Below are 15,241 nucleotides of genomic sequence, written 5' to 3'. Positions count from 1 at the left end.
GTTAAATATTTTTCAACAAGAATGATGGATAAATATTAATTTTCCCTTTTCTTTTCCCTTCCTCTTTTTCCCCATACCTTGCCCAAGCCAAAAAATAAAGAATATAAGCCAATTTTATCTATCAATTTGGCACTCACAGGAATATATAAGAAACGATTAAGTGTTTCAAAAAACTGGATCTAAAAATATACTTCAAAATTTTTCTAAAATATTATGATTAAATTTTAATGAAGGAATACAATTACATAATAATGATAGGTTTAGTATAATAATTAGATGCTTCTCATCAAATCAATCATCTGAGATTACCATAATAATTTACAATAAAATATACTAATGGTCCAAAAATCTGCACCATTCTCATCTTGAAGGAATGAATATTTGAAAGTACTAAAAAGTCACTTATGGCTCTCTTTCTCATTTATAAATCAATGACGGCATCTCCAAATTCAAGAACTCCCCTCTACCTCTCCCAAGCGTACACACACAATCAAGCAGAACGAGAGATGCTCAATTCCTGAGTCACAACTGTGCGTTAAACCACCAGGTGACATATTAGAACACTACCCAGAAACGTACGCTACCTCTCTTAGAATCACCTTCAAACAGACTGTGGCCAAGACTGAGGTAATTAAACTCAAAGTACACCAAGACTTAGCTTACCAAGTCTACTACCACATCAAGATACTCTCAGGAAAAATTCTGATAGAAAACCATTCAGCAATTAGTTCTTGTGATAAAATTATTTTTCATGGCACAAAAAATTAAAGTATAAGCTGTCTTTTCACATACTTAGTATAGTCATATATTCATTTCTAAAGGCTATTCCAGAAATGTTTGCCTAAAGCTAGATCTATTAGAAAAATATATCTTTATACATTACTTTAAAGGTATTGTTACTATATCACACTCAGGAAATAAAATTTTGCTAAGGGTGTGTTAAACCAGTGATTCTTAACTTTTGGAAGGCTGTGGCCCTCCAAGAGGATAATAAAAGCTGTGACCAGAGAAAAATGCGTATTCACAAATTAAAAATATGCATATGATTGTAGGGGTTCTCAAAGACAATTAAGCCCAAGTTAAGTGCCATACCCCAAATACTCACTCTTATAACTACCGTCGTAGAAGACACTTAGAAATACAGCTATCGTTCTCCGGTTAAATGTACGGAAAACAACTAAACCTATAGCTCCTTCATTTCTTAAGATAAAATAAAATGTATATACAAGTCAATGGAAGCTTAACATGTGCTGCATATATTTAACACTTTCAAATACCTTTTAAACCCAATTAGCTATTTAAATTCAAATAATTTTTATATAAAGTTTTACTTCTTGCATTACAACTTTTTAAAAATACAAATCATGTTTTTAAAGTGATCAAGTTTTAGAGGAACCTGATTCACTCAAGATCCACTTTGTTCCATGCATTACGTTTTTCTTCCTTACGATCTGAGGAAATACAAAATCTTAACATCTACTCAACTTTGCTCAAACATTTTTACTTTTTTGGTCGAAGGATATATTTAAATATGTATTTTTTCACATATAATGAAAATGACATTACTCTAGTTTACATCTGAGTGCCAAAATATTTAAGGCTTCATATATTTTAGGAAAACAGTAATTTGACATATTTTCAAGGGTAATAATTTCTGGAACAGAAGTTGAAAAAAAGAGAAAATGAAACTTTATAACTGAAAATTATCACTAGGTTACACCTACAGTAGACAAGGAGGATTAAAAAGATCAGTTAAATCACCACTAAGGCAGGTAAATAAACTTCTACGACCTTTCTTATTCTACAGTCTTAAAGTGAAAATACCAAGAACCTCTCCTAGGCCTTGAAAAAAATATTTATGGGTAAGAAGTAATGGAAGACACTGAAGGGATAAAATGTTTTTCTGAAAGTACAGACTTAATTTTGTTTTCCTTTGCTCATCTCCACAGAGTGTTAAGCCATTAACTAAAAGGAGAAAATATGGAGAAATAATAAATGCAAAACCATTAATCACTCCAGTATTCTTGGAAAATATTTTAGCCTCGTTGATTGCCATTTGAATAAAGAACAATTTTTAAGTAGTTGGTATAAAGAATTCAGGAATACATTTAATATAATATACTGACCTATTTCCAATGGTTCCAGACAGTAATTACTTTCATTAATAGGAAGCAGAATGACCATTTTAATGTTAGAGCTATGTAGAAGAAGAGTAAATAGTTTTAAATTAATTCATTTCATCCTAAATTTAGGTTGTGAAGTCCAATTGGGACCAATGAAACACCTACCTACACACAAGTTAATAACAACTGGAAACCTTAAACAAATACCACAGCATTAACAGATTTTGTAATTAAATGTTTTCAATATCTAAAATTCCCTTTGACATTTTTAACTCCTCCAGTATTTAAAAAGCCCATCTTTTAGCCTGAACTAGTCTGATCAAAGATGTGAACAAAATATTTACTTATGAGACAAGGGAAAATGTGCTGTTAGGCCAAACTCAATTGGTGCTTAATTTCGCAGGCCAAAGGGCTCTGACTGGCGCACGGGTTTCGTTCCTGTGGGCGCTTCATAAACACTGCTCTGCAGTCGGGACGATCCCTAAGAAAGTTCAGAGGTACAGCTGACACGTAGATTATGCTCTTGTAAACAATGCGAACACACCTCAATGGGAGAAAATCATAGCAGCATACTACTTACATATTACAAGTAAAACTTTAAGGCTACCAGGGATATTCAATTCTGACACTGCTCTCTAGGGAAGAATGGAAAATGTTTACAAATTTAACTGAACCTGAAAAGAGCCAAAGTAGAAAAAAAGGTGAAGGGACAAGTAAGGGGGAAGGAGTTGCAAGGTATATCTCAAGGCCCTCCACACAAAATTATCTTAAAAGTTTCACCAGAAAGGTATGTAATTCTTGCTTATGTTTAGTTAATAAAATGATCAACTGCTCATTGGGGTGGGGGAGGATGAGTGGGAGATGAGTGGGAAGGGAGGGAGGGAGAATGAGATGGAGAGAGGGAAAGAGGGAGGGAGAGAAGGGGAGGAGGGAGAGGTGAGGGGAAGTAGGCATTGATAAAATCCTTGGCAACACAAGGTTATTAAGCCTCTGAATACACTTGATACTTTATACACTAAACCGGATGCTCTGTTCCATAAAGTTATCATTATCTTCTCTCATTCTTCTTCCCAAAAAGGTCCTTGATTTCAATATCAATATCAAAACCAATGATTTATCACCATTACTGATTAGATTAAGCCCTGGAAGCAGTATTAGCTCCAGGCTGATCTAGATAGATCTTTTGGCTTCATTTAATGTATATAAATTTCCTTTTGTTTCTGTTTTTTTAAACATTCAGGACCAAGTGATGATTTTCCAGTACAGGTTCTAGAAACATAATCTGGGTGGGTAGCTCAACCATTTCACAGACACAAGACAATCTGCTCAGCACTTACTATGAATTCTATATAATTCTGCATACATTACTTGTCTAATTAAGGTACACAGCAGTAGGAATGGGTGATGTTAATTATCTAAGAAAACTTTCATATTTTGATATGTGTTTATGTTAGAAAGCAGAATACAAAATCGGCATGAATTTTTAGATAAAAGAGGGGAACTTCTAAGAAGATAGGGTTCTCAAAGGGTTACTCTGAACTATGCCTCAGGATCCCTGAGGTATAAGTGCATTTCTTCAAATTCTTCTTCTGCCATTTTAGGTAAACTTGGAAGAAAGTGTTGAGATGTACTGTCTTCCCTATCTCAAAGACCCCTAATATTTCACATTTCTTTCCTACCATTGTTTATAATACCTTACCCAATTTGAATTACTGCTACAGATTTATAATCAAACACCTGAAAGGCAATACATCTAAACTTTTATTTAAAATGATAGAAATTATTTTATAGAAATTTATTTCAAAAGGAGGACCCTGACGCTCTTACAGAAGTTTCTGAGTGAAAGAGCATTACCATGAACTTTAAAAAATAAAGACATACTATGGCCCAGATAGACTTTTTTTCTCAATAACCATTTTCTCCTTTAAATTTATTTTTGTGCTTTTAAACACCCTTATATTTAATTTTTGTTCATATTTAAATTCTGCTTTAAAATTTTCAACTACACATTTGGTCTATGGTACCAAAACCTAGAACATAAAACTCATAATGTGTTCAAATATGACTCACTGAAGAATACAATTTCAGGTCTGGTAAACTACCAGCGAATGTGCTTAGAGACTTGCTATCTGGAACTCACTGGAAACAGTTACTCAACTTACCTGGGGCTAATCCAGCAGCAGCAGCAGGAGTCCCCAAGGATGGGTGAGAGAACACTTGAGAGAAGGCAGACGCATGTGCCTGGGACGCGTTACTGAGCCTGGAGGTTGATCCTCCTTTGGGAATAAACTCGCTTGCAGTAGGATTTGGTGTCTATTTAAAAATCAAATATAGTAAGTTAACACATTTTAAGCCCAAAAAGACACTGAATCTACTAGGCATTATTCCACAGTGCTCTATTTACTGAGTAAAATATTTTATTGAAAGGATTTACAGTGTTTTTTAGTTTTCATATTTTGAGGTGGGATAATTAAATTTCTTGAAGAAAAATTTTCATCAAATTTGAGGGTTTTAATCATTTCATTTGCAGAATTTAACTTCAGAACATGAAAATTTGCCTTTATTGTCAAATATACATCATTACCAAACTATCCTAACACATTTTAGAGAACTGGGAGGTTGAAACTGCCTCAAAACTGAGTCAACAAGTTTCAAATTTAATGTCTTTAAACCACTTCTACCAGGATAAAGGTCAAAACTGCCTTTATTCCAAAATTAATCACTTCCTTCTTTATAAGCACTTAAGACATTTCCCCAATAATATGGTACCATGTATTTAAGTAACAGTGAAGACGAGAAAAGCACTTAAACACAAGGCAAACACACGAGAGGACTCAAGATATAAGAAAAACATAATAGAGGCTCCAATGTCTGCTAAGTATTCATGTAACTTGTTATATTAAAAAACATTTTACTATGAGATTACACGAAAAAAATTTCCTCCCAGTTGTACAATGCCACCTTTTATCTAGTCAAGTGGCACGGTACCTTTGCCTGTAAGAATGGCTAGCACGTTATAAGACTGCAATTCAATTTCACAAATGGTCTATATTTTGTCCATGTGGAAAAAATGAACATCCTAAATATTTTTCTGAAATTGTGACCTACATGCTTAATTAAGTATAATGAAGATTCAACATATTGATATTTGAATTCAACTTCCAAAAGGGTCGACCAAAGAGATAATTTAGTATGTTCATACTTCAGCCCACATTTTCTGTATACATATAAGCTAAGTTTAAAATACACTAAATCATGATGCAAAAATTTAATCACCTGAAGTATTTTAGAACTGATCATTAAAATGGAAAAATATTTCCATAGAAGGCATAAAATAAAAAGATGGACTAATTACTGTACAATCCAAAAACAACTTCCCTATTTGATATGAATGACATTTTAAACTGCTAGGTTAGAGTTCAAAATATTAGATTTGGGAAATAGCAAGTCAAGAGGCTAACCTAATTTTAAACTCTAAAACAAATGATATTTTACTAGTTACGTTCCAGCTAAAATTAAATGCAAAGTAATAAAATATAGAAAAAATGTTAACCTGCGCTTAACTACAATATACTAGAGGTACAGAGAACCTCTTTTACTGCCGTATCTAAGACATAAAATTCTGAAGAAAAAAAAAGAATCAGGCCTGAACCAAAACATATTTTCCAAAGAGAAAAAAAAAAGTCCTCTTCTGTCACTTATGTGTCTATTTTAAAACCTTCCAAATTTAAAACACTGGCATCTTCTTTAAAAGTACGGCCAATTCCTTAATTTCTGGAGTAGAAAATAAGCCAACGCATTTTATTGACGTAGTAATCCCTAGTTATAAAAGAACAAATGGTTACCAAGAGGATCACTTCAGAGCTAAATCAGTGTGTACTAGTTAATGCTGAATCTGTTTTAGAAGATGAAAGTCAAGATAAAATCAATCAGATAACTTGGTAAAAGAGTTCAAAACACCTAGGAGAGATGGAGACTTCAGGATTACAAGATTACTAAGAGACAGCAAATTTAGACAAAGAAATTAATCCAATCTAATCCCGAGAAACAACTATCACCCCATTTCTATTTCATTTATACCTTACATTTACCATGAATAAGAGACTTTTGATTTCAAAGCTGAGTTTCTCTAAATCAAATCTATTTTAAATTAGTCTGAAAGACTATTTTTAAGGGATCCTATAAAGGAGAAAAAGGAGGAGAAAACCTATTCTACCTCCCCCAAATAAATTATATATAAAATGCCATTATAACAAATTATAAAGGTCCTTCAAATTTATTATGATAGAAGTTATTAAAATTAACTATGAAAATGTATACACTAAACTGCAACTTTTAGGGATTCAACAACCACAGATGCAAAAAACCTACCAGCAATGAATTTTAATTAAGAAGTGAAAAGAAGGGCCTAAACCCCTTCCTCCATTTTTTTTCCTGATTTAAGATGGCAAGGCCTTTCCCTTGACTGGGTGGTTAGAGAGTTTGTTTTATTTCAGATGAGTTTATTTGAGATGAGAGAAAAGGTTAAAGGATTTAAATGGCAGAAAAAAGAATTACATAGTAGGTATAACACAAAAACCAAAATCTAGGAATAAGAGAGTAGAGCTACTATTATTAACAGTTAATATAAATTCCTCTAACCAGATTAGAGAACTATCAAAAATACTTAAATAATGAGAAATTATAATAGTGAGAATACTTTCTCATGATAAAATTAGTTAAAATAAGAACTATAATAAAAAGATGCATTCTTAAAACCACTTTAATATAACTGGTTTGTAACATATATAAGGGTTTTATAAGGCAACAAAATAGCAATAGGCACACACCTTTAACATGTTAAAAAGAATACTTTTTTAGAGATAGATAAGGCAAAACTGGTAACTAAAACCAGTATCACATTAAAATGAAATCTCTGTTCATCAGAAAATAAACGATTGGGACTTCCCTGCTGTCACAGTGGTTAAGAATCTGCCTGCCAATGCAGGGGACACAGGTTCGAGCCCTGGTCCGGGAAGATCCCACATGCCACAGAGCAACTAAGCCCGTGCACCACAACTACTGAGTCTGCACTCTAGAGCCCGCGAGCCACAACTACTGAGCCCATGAGCCACAACTACTGAAGCCCGCACGCCTAAAGCCCGTGCTCCACAACAAGAGAAGCCACCGCAACGAGAAGCCCGCGCACCACAACGAAGAGTAGCCCCTGCTCACTGCAACTAGAGAAAGCCCGCGCGCAGCAAAGAAGACCCAACACAGCCAAAAATAAATTAATTAAGTTTTTAAAAAAAGAAAAAGAAAATAAACAATTTATTTTAGCTTTAGGAGGTGAAGGTTATATCTAGAAAGAAGAGTCAAGGACTTAGGTTATATAAATTTGTCTAACTTCAACAACACTAAAGAGAATGCAATAAATGAGAAAAGGAATAGTGAAAAAGAACATCAAAGTTTTATTACTCCAACCTTATGAAATTAGATAATCCCCATCATAACTCTCTAAATATGTTCCTATAATATTAAATTTGTGGGTTTTCTAACATACATATAATTATATTTCTATTCATAATTTCTAATTTCTATTCATACTTTATTTATTTAATTTATTTTTATTTGTTTATTTTTGGCTGCGTTGGGTCTTTGTTGCTGTGTGCAGGCTTTCTCTAGTTGCGGCGAGCGGGGGCTACTCTTCGTTGCGGTGTGCGGGCTTCTCATTGTGGTGGCTTCTCTTGTTGCAGAGCACAGTCTCTAGGCGTGCAGGCTTCAGTACTTGTGGCTCGCAAGCTCTAAAGCGCAGGCTCAGTAGTTGTGGCGCACGGGCTTAGTTGCTCCGCGGCATGTGGGATCTTCCCGGACCAGGGCTCGAACCCGTGTCCCCTGCATTGGCAGGCAGATTCTTAACCACTGTGCCACCAGGGAAGCCCTCTATTCATACTTTAAGTCCTAATTTTCATTCATATCTTAAACAGCTCTAAATGTACATTTGGGAAAAAAATCAATGTTTATGTCAAATAGCAGACATTCACTCTGTGAGAAGTTATCAATAAAAATAGAGTTTCAGGTTCTCACACACTTAAATTTACACCGCAGCTTTCACAACCAAAAGAACCAAGTGCATTTTATTTAGTGAGTTCTTCAAACCGACATCATCCCCCAACATTTGGATATGATTCCTATCTGTACCCTCCAGACAGAAATATACTAAGTCAAGAGTCCTGGCCTTTAGCTTAAAAAGCACTGTTGTAATTATTATCATTATATTTTAAATGAAATAATAATTAATGTTTCAATTCAGACATCCCAACCAACCAAAATGATAGAGTGTTTCCTATTTTACCAATGACTGATAAAGGTTTTTTTTTTTTTTTTACAAATGAAGTAATTTTCTGATGAGGTTTCTAGCTCAAGATTAATACAACTTTATGCTTTTCTACTATCACATTATTTCATGGAAACTGTTACTTTTAAAGTCTAATTCAGAATTTAACACTCTGCTGGACTCCACTACAATCAAGAGTACTTATTAAGAACACAATAAATTAGTCCCATAAATTAAGGGACTAATTTAATAAACAGTGAAACAAAATTAAAAGTTCAGCTATTAATTTTTAATTAGGTAGAATGACAGGAAGAGGTTTATACTGAATAAAAACACAAAACAAAATATTATGTAATATTTCATTGCAAATATGCCAAAAGGTCTGTAAGAAAAAGAAAGTTGTCTTAAGGTGATGTGATGAATGACTGAGGAATCACTGCTATTCCTGAATATTGGTCAGGCTTTTTAAAATCACACAGTAACCTCATAAAACCATAAAATACCCTCCTTAGTAAAGCTCCTTGTAATGAGCTCAACTTGCTTTACCTCTTAATAGCTTCGTAAGCTGCTATCAGTAATCTTTCTACTCTCTGAATGAAACATGAATGACCTGGTAAATTTTTCTGAACAGATTTATCTAGATATAATTGACATATAATAAATTGTACATATTTAAATGTAAGCTTTGATAACTCTTGACATAGGTAGACCACCATGAAACCACTACCCATATCAAGAAAATGACTACCTTCATCATGCCCAAAAGTCTCCACAAGCCTGAATGAAATCCCTCCCTCCTGTTCCTCTCTGCTCCACTGCTTTGGACTCCAGGCAACAACCGATAAGCTTTTTGTCACTATAGACTAGTCTGTATTTTCTAGAATTTAATATAAATGAATCTTACATACATATGTAGGTGCTGAGTTTTTTACTAGCTTCTTTCACTTTGCATCATTAAGATTCATCCTTCTTATGCTTTCTTTGGGTTTAATTTGTTCTTCTTTTTCTAGTTTCTTAAGATAGAAGCTGAGATCACTGATTTGGGAACTTTTCTCCTTTTCTAATACAGGCATTTAGTGCTATAGATTTCCGTCTGATTACTGGTTTAGCGGCATCCCACAACTGTTGGCATGTTTCATTTTCATTCAGTTCAAAATACTTTCAAGTCTCCCTTTCTAATCCCTCTTTGACACATGAGTAAGTCAGAAGTGTGTTATTCAGTCTCTGAATACTTGAGGATTCTCCGAAGATGTTACTGGTTTCTAATTTAATTCTCTTGTGGTCGGAGAACACATTTGTATGACTTGTACCCTTTTAAATTTATTGAGACTTCTTTCAAGACCCGGAATTGGTCTGTCTTGGTGACCAATTTCTATGTGAACTTGAAAAGAGTATTCATGTGGTTGCTGTGGGGCACAGGGCTCTACGAGTAAACTACCAGAGCTGCTCAGGCCTCCCATCTCCTTACTGATTTTCTTCCTCTTCTATTATTGAGAGAGGAGTACTGAAATCCGTATCACCGTCTATTTCTCCTTGCAATTCTACTAGCTTTTGTCTCATATATTTTAACTCTGTTTTTAGGTGCATAAACATTTAAAAATGGCGTATCTATGCTCCTAACGAACTGTTCCCTTTACCTTTATCAAATGATCTTCTGTATTCCTGGTAGTATTCTCTGCTCTGAAATCTACTTTTTCGGACATGAATATAGCTATGCCAGCTTTCTTTTGACTAGTGCATGGTATAACTTTTAATCTATTTTCGTGTTTATGTTTAAAGCAGGTTTCTTATCAGCTTCATATAGTTAAGAGTTTGCTCTTTTTCTTTAATCCAATTTGAAAATCTCTGCCTTTTTATTAGGATGTCCAGAGGACTTATATTTAATGTGATTACTGATAAGTTCAGGTTTAAATCTATCTACCATGTTGTTACTTGTTTTCCATTTCTTCCACCTGTTCTTTGGTCTCCTTTTCTGTTTTCTGCCTTCTCTAGGATTAAATGATTTTTAAAATTTTCATTTTACCTCCTCTCTTGGCTTGTTAGCTATAACTCTCTCTGTTCTGTTACTGTAGTGATTATCTTAGGTTTTACAGTACATATATTTAACTTATCACTGACTATCTTAGTCTGCTAGAGCCATAATAAAATACCACACACTGAGTGGCTTAAACCAGCAGTCCCCAACCTTTTTGGCACCAGGGACCGGTAACGTGGAAAACAATTTTTCCAGACAGGGGGGGAGGCAGGGGGATGATTCAGGCGGTAATGTGACCAATGGGTAGCGGCAGATGAAGCTTCGCTCACTTGCCCGCCGCTCACCTCCTGCTGTGAGGCCCGGTACCTAACAGGCCGCAGACCAATACCATTCCGCAGCCCAGGGGTTGGGGACCCCTGGCTTAAACAATGGAAACATATTTTCTCACAGTTCTAGAAGGTGAGAGCCCAAGATCAAGGAGCCAAGAGGGTTGGTTTCTCCTGAGGCCTCTCTCCTTGGCTTGCAGAAAGCCATCCTCTCACTGTGTCCTCACAGCAACAGGCCTTTTCTCTGTGTTTGTGTGCAACCCTGGTATTTCTTCATCTTCTTCTAAGGACACCAATCATATTGGATTAGGGTCCATCCTTACAACCACATTTAACCTTAATTAAATCTTTAAAAGCTCACTTCCATATACAGTCATATATATATATTTTTTAATGAATTTGGGGAAGACACAATTCAGTCCATAACACCAACTACCACTGAATTTTAAACTACTTCAGATATAGTGTAACAAGCTCACAATATTATACTTCCATTTCTCCCCTCCCAGACTTTGTGCTATTATCATCATATATTTTATTTCTACATATGCTATAAACCCAACAACACACTATTACCATTTTTGCTTTCAACCGTCAATTATCTTTCAAAGAGACTTACAGAATAAGGGGGAAAGTTTCTTATATTTACTCATGTAGTTACTGTTTCCAGTGTTCTTCATTTCTTTGTATAGATCCATAAGTTATTTTCTTCCTTCTGCCTGAAGTACTTTCTTTAATATCTATTAAGTACACATATACTGCACATGAATCCTTTCAACTCTTGTATGTTTAAAAAGGTGTTTATTTTGCTTTTTTAAAAAAATATAATTTTGAAGTAATTTAAAATTCACAAGTAGTAGTATCCTTCACCATCTTTCCCCAAAGATATCATCTTACATAACTAGAGTATATTTTCAAAACCATAAAATTAACATTGGTGCAATAAGTTTAACTAAACTGCACATTTTATTCAAAATTTCACAAGTCTTTAAATGCACTCAATGGATTACAGTCTTGCATTTTTCCCAAGAACGGAATTCTAAGTTGACATTTTTTTCCTCTTCCTATATTTTAAAGTTATTGTTACACTGTCTTCTGGCTTGTACTGTTTCCAACAAGAAATATGCTATCACTTACGTCTTCGTTCCTCAAAAATGAATATTTTTCCCTCTGGCTGGTTATCTGGTGTGCCTTGGTGCAGTATTTCCCCCCCCATGTTTCTTTTGTGCTTGTGTTCATTGAGTTCCTGGATCTGTGGGCTTACAGTTTTCATCCAATTTGGAAAATATTTGCCCACTGTTTCTTAAAATATTTTTTCTGTGCGCCCTTCCCCCACCCTGCTTCAGCGACTAAAAATACAAGTGTGTTAGGCTGCTTCAAGTTATCCCATTTTTCTCTTTCCACCATCAATTTTCAACCGGCTCACTTTTTCTCTATTTTTTGGATAGTTTCTATCACTATGTCTTCAAGTTCACTAATCTTTTCTGATGCAATGTCTAATCTGTCATTAATCCCATCCAATACTTTTCATTTCAGACAAAGTAGTTTTAAATTTTAGAAGTCTGATTTGGATTTTTTAATAGGTCTTCCTTGTCTGTACTAACATGTTTAATCTTTCCCCTAGTTTCCTGAACACATGGAATATTGTTATAATAACTCTTTTGATGTTCTTATATACTATTTATATATTATAATTGATTACATTTTCTTCTCCTTATGGGTCATATTTTCCTACTTCTTTGCATGGCTGGTAATTTTTGATCAAATGCCAAATATTGTCACTTTTATCTTTTTGGGTGCTAGATATATATATATATATATATATATATATATATATATATATAAGGATGCCTTGTGTTTTTTTCTTTATTTTTAATAAATTTATTTACTTTTTATTTATTTATTCTTGGCTGCGTTGGGTCTTCACTGCTGCACGCAGGCTTTCTCTAGTTGTGGTGAGCGGGGGCTATTCTTTGTTGCAGTGCTCAGGCTTCTCATTGCGGTGGCTTCTCTTGTGGAGCTCGGGCTCTAGGTGTGCAGGCTTCAGTAGTTGTGGCGCACAGGCTTCGTTGCTCCGCAGCATGTGGGATCTTCCTGGACCAGGGCTTGAACCCGTATCCCCTGCCTTGGTAGGCGGATTGTTAACCACTGTGCCACCAGGGAAGTCCTAGATATATTTTTATTGCTATAAATATTCTTGAGCTTTGTTCTCCATTGTCATTAAACTGATTAAAAATTAGTCTGATTCTTTCAGGTCTTGCTTTTAAGCTTTATTAGTTAAGACTAGGGCAGCATTTATTCTAAGGCTAATTTGGTCCCACTACTGAGGCAAGACTTCCCATTACCCTACTTAATGCTTCATGAATTATGATGCTTTCCATGTTGGCTTGTGGGCATAGGAACTATTCTTGGCCTTGTGTGAGCTCTGAGAATTATTTCCTTAAATGTTTTCAGGAATCTCTTTTTCCAGTTCAAGTAACATCCTCACTCATAGCCTCTGATCAGTACTCAGCTGAAGATGCAAGGAGAACCTCTGTCAGTGTCCAAAGTTCTATGTATGAGCTCTCTCCTCTCCAGTACTTTTTTTGTGAACTATATCCGGCTTGGCCTCTGTAAACTTCCAGTTTGGTCTCCCTAATTAGATAGATCACTAGGCTCCACCCGAGTTCCCGCTCCAGGCACCAGGCTCAGAAACTCCCCCCCGACAGTGAGCGAAGGTAATCATGGGGAGCTCACCTCATTTGTTTCCCATCTATCAGGGATCACTGTCCTTCACTGCCTGATATCTAATGTCTTGAAAACTTGTTTCATATATTTTGGTCAGTTTTTTAGCTGTTTCTGGAGGGAGGGTAAGTCTAATCCCTGTTCTTCCATCTTGGCCAGAAGACAAATTTTGTGGTGATGTTTTCCAAACATAATAAGGTATTCCTAATTTGAGCTTAAGTTATAAACATATAAAATTTAGCCAACTCCTTGTTTTGGCTAGATCAGACACCCACTAGTAAAGAGGTGTTTTGCAACTATTAATTCAAACTATTTATGAGCAAATCAATTACTTCCCTATAAAGCTGGTTTTTCAAGTTTTGTTGTGCTTTCTATACAATCTCTTTCCTAAACAGATAAATTATGTCACAACTATCTTTCTGATAATGCAGTTATCTTTGAAGCATCAAGTCAGCATCAAGTCATGGAGTCTATTCTACATCCTAAATATTTCTCAAATTCAACTACTTCTACTCATGTCATTGTCAGTGCCCTAGTCTAGGCTACCATCATCCCAATGGACCAACTTGACTCCAGTCTTGCACAACTCAAATCCATCTTCTACTTTCAGCCAGGATAAAAGAAAGAGAGAGAAGCAGAAAAAGAAAAGGAGGAGAAAAAGGAGGGGAAAATGGGAAGAAAGAAAGAGAAGGAAAGTTTTATTTAATGACTTAATTGCTGAAATCCAAAGACTGATCAGGTCAAGTCTCCACTGTCCTTGACTGAATTAAATCATTAAAAAAGAGAGAGAGATAAAATGTTGATACTAATCTTAGCCATATCTACTCTTTTCCAGAACGTATGGCTCCAATCGCCCATCCTCACTACTATTCTTCTCTCTTTAGAGTGACAAAGTGGCCTAGTTTTGGACTAATTCAAAAGATTCATGCTCAAGGTAGAGGGATGTATGTATGTCTGTGTGTGTCTGTGTCTTGGCAAGGGCAGAGAGCAGTGAATTATTTGGAAAGGTAGAAGAGAGGATACTGATAATGAAGAAGAAAGGCAGGAATAGGCAAGAATTTTGCCTTGATAAAATTATCTAAAAAGACATAAAAAGATGAGATGTACAGACATACAGAGCAGCACTATTCAGAGCGATTTTTACTAGTCTTCAGTGTTCATAAACAACACAGAATAAAGAGGAACAGGGTGAGACAGAAAGGAGAAGTCAAAGGGCTAACCAGAACCTCCAAGTTCATATTTCTACATGTTTTTTTTTTTTCTTTTGCCTTAATGGGTTGTTATTTCTCCAGATTTCAAGCATATCCAAATACGGTCAATTTAAAATTTATCACAATATACTCAACTTCTGGGCTATTCAGAAACTTAATATTTTAAGACCAGTCAAGTTTCATCTTATAAAAGTTAACATATAACACTACTAAAAAAAAAACCAAAACAACAACAACAAACAACACTACTACTATTGTGAAATTAGTCTAATATCATAACTTACAAATTTTCTGAAGTGAACTGGCCTTCTGATAAAACAACCCAATAGAGGAAATATGGTTCTCTAAATAAATCAGATTCAAATTGGTGGGGACAGTGAAGGAAAGTTGACTACTACTGCTTACAAGAGATTCACACCATTGTTCTTTTACATATAAGTTCTCCTACTAATAATCTGACTATCTTAAGAGCAAAGTAGCATGTGTATGTCAGAACCTGCCAGATGAAAATCAATTAGTAATAAGCTTTATGTTATGGTAGAGTTAAACAAAAAAATTTCTATGAA

The 15,241-nt window shown here is 34.9% G+C and overlaps 1 protein-coding gene across 10 annotated transcripts in view; it reads right to left on the bottom strand.

The window, feature by feature from the left end:
- PAN3 (poly(A) specific ribonuclease subunit PAN3) overlaps positions 1-15,241 on the bottom strand; it is a gene marked incomplete at its 5' end in the record, with an annotated part of 117,835 nt that overhangs the window by 61,820 nt on the left and 40,774 nt on the right. For all 10 annotated transcript variants that reach the window (XR_014236817.1, XR_014236818.1, XM_082365035.1 and 7 more), the window contains one exon: positions 4,286-4,436. Coding sequence is in view for 8 of the 10 variants with exons in the window: in XM_082365035.1 (XP_082221161.1) it covers positions 4,286-4,436 (151 nt within the window). The remainder of the gene's footprint in view (positions 1-4,285; positions 4,437-15,241) is intronic.

This window comes from Balaenoptera borealis (assembly GCF_965194805.1).
Source record: "Balaenoptera borealis genome assembly, chromosome: 18".
In the NCBI taxonomy this organism is placed as follows: Eukaryota; Metazoa; Chordata; class Mammalia; order Artiodactyla; family Balaenopteridae; genus Balaenoptera; species Balaenoptera borealis.
The sequence above is the reverse complement of the archived record's forward strand: the minus strand, read 5'-3'. Positions and strand labels throughout refer to the sequence as shown.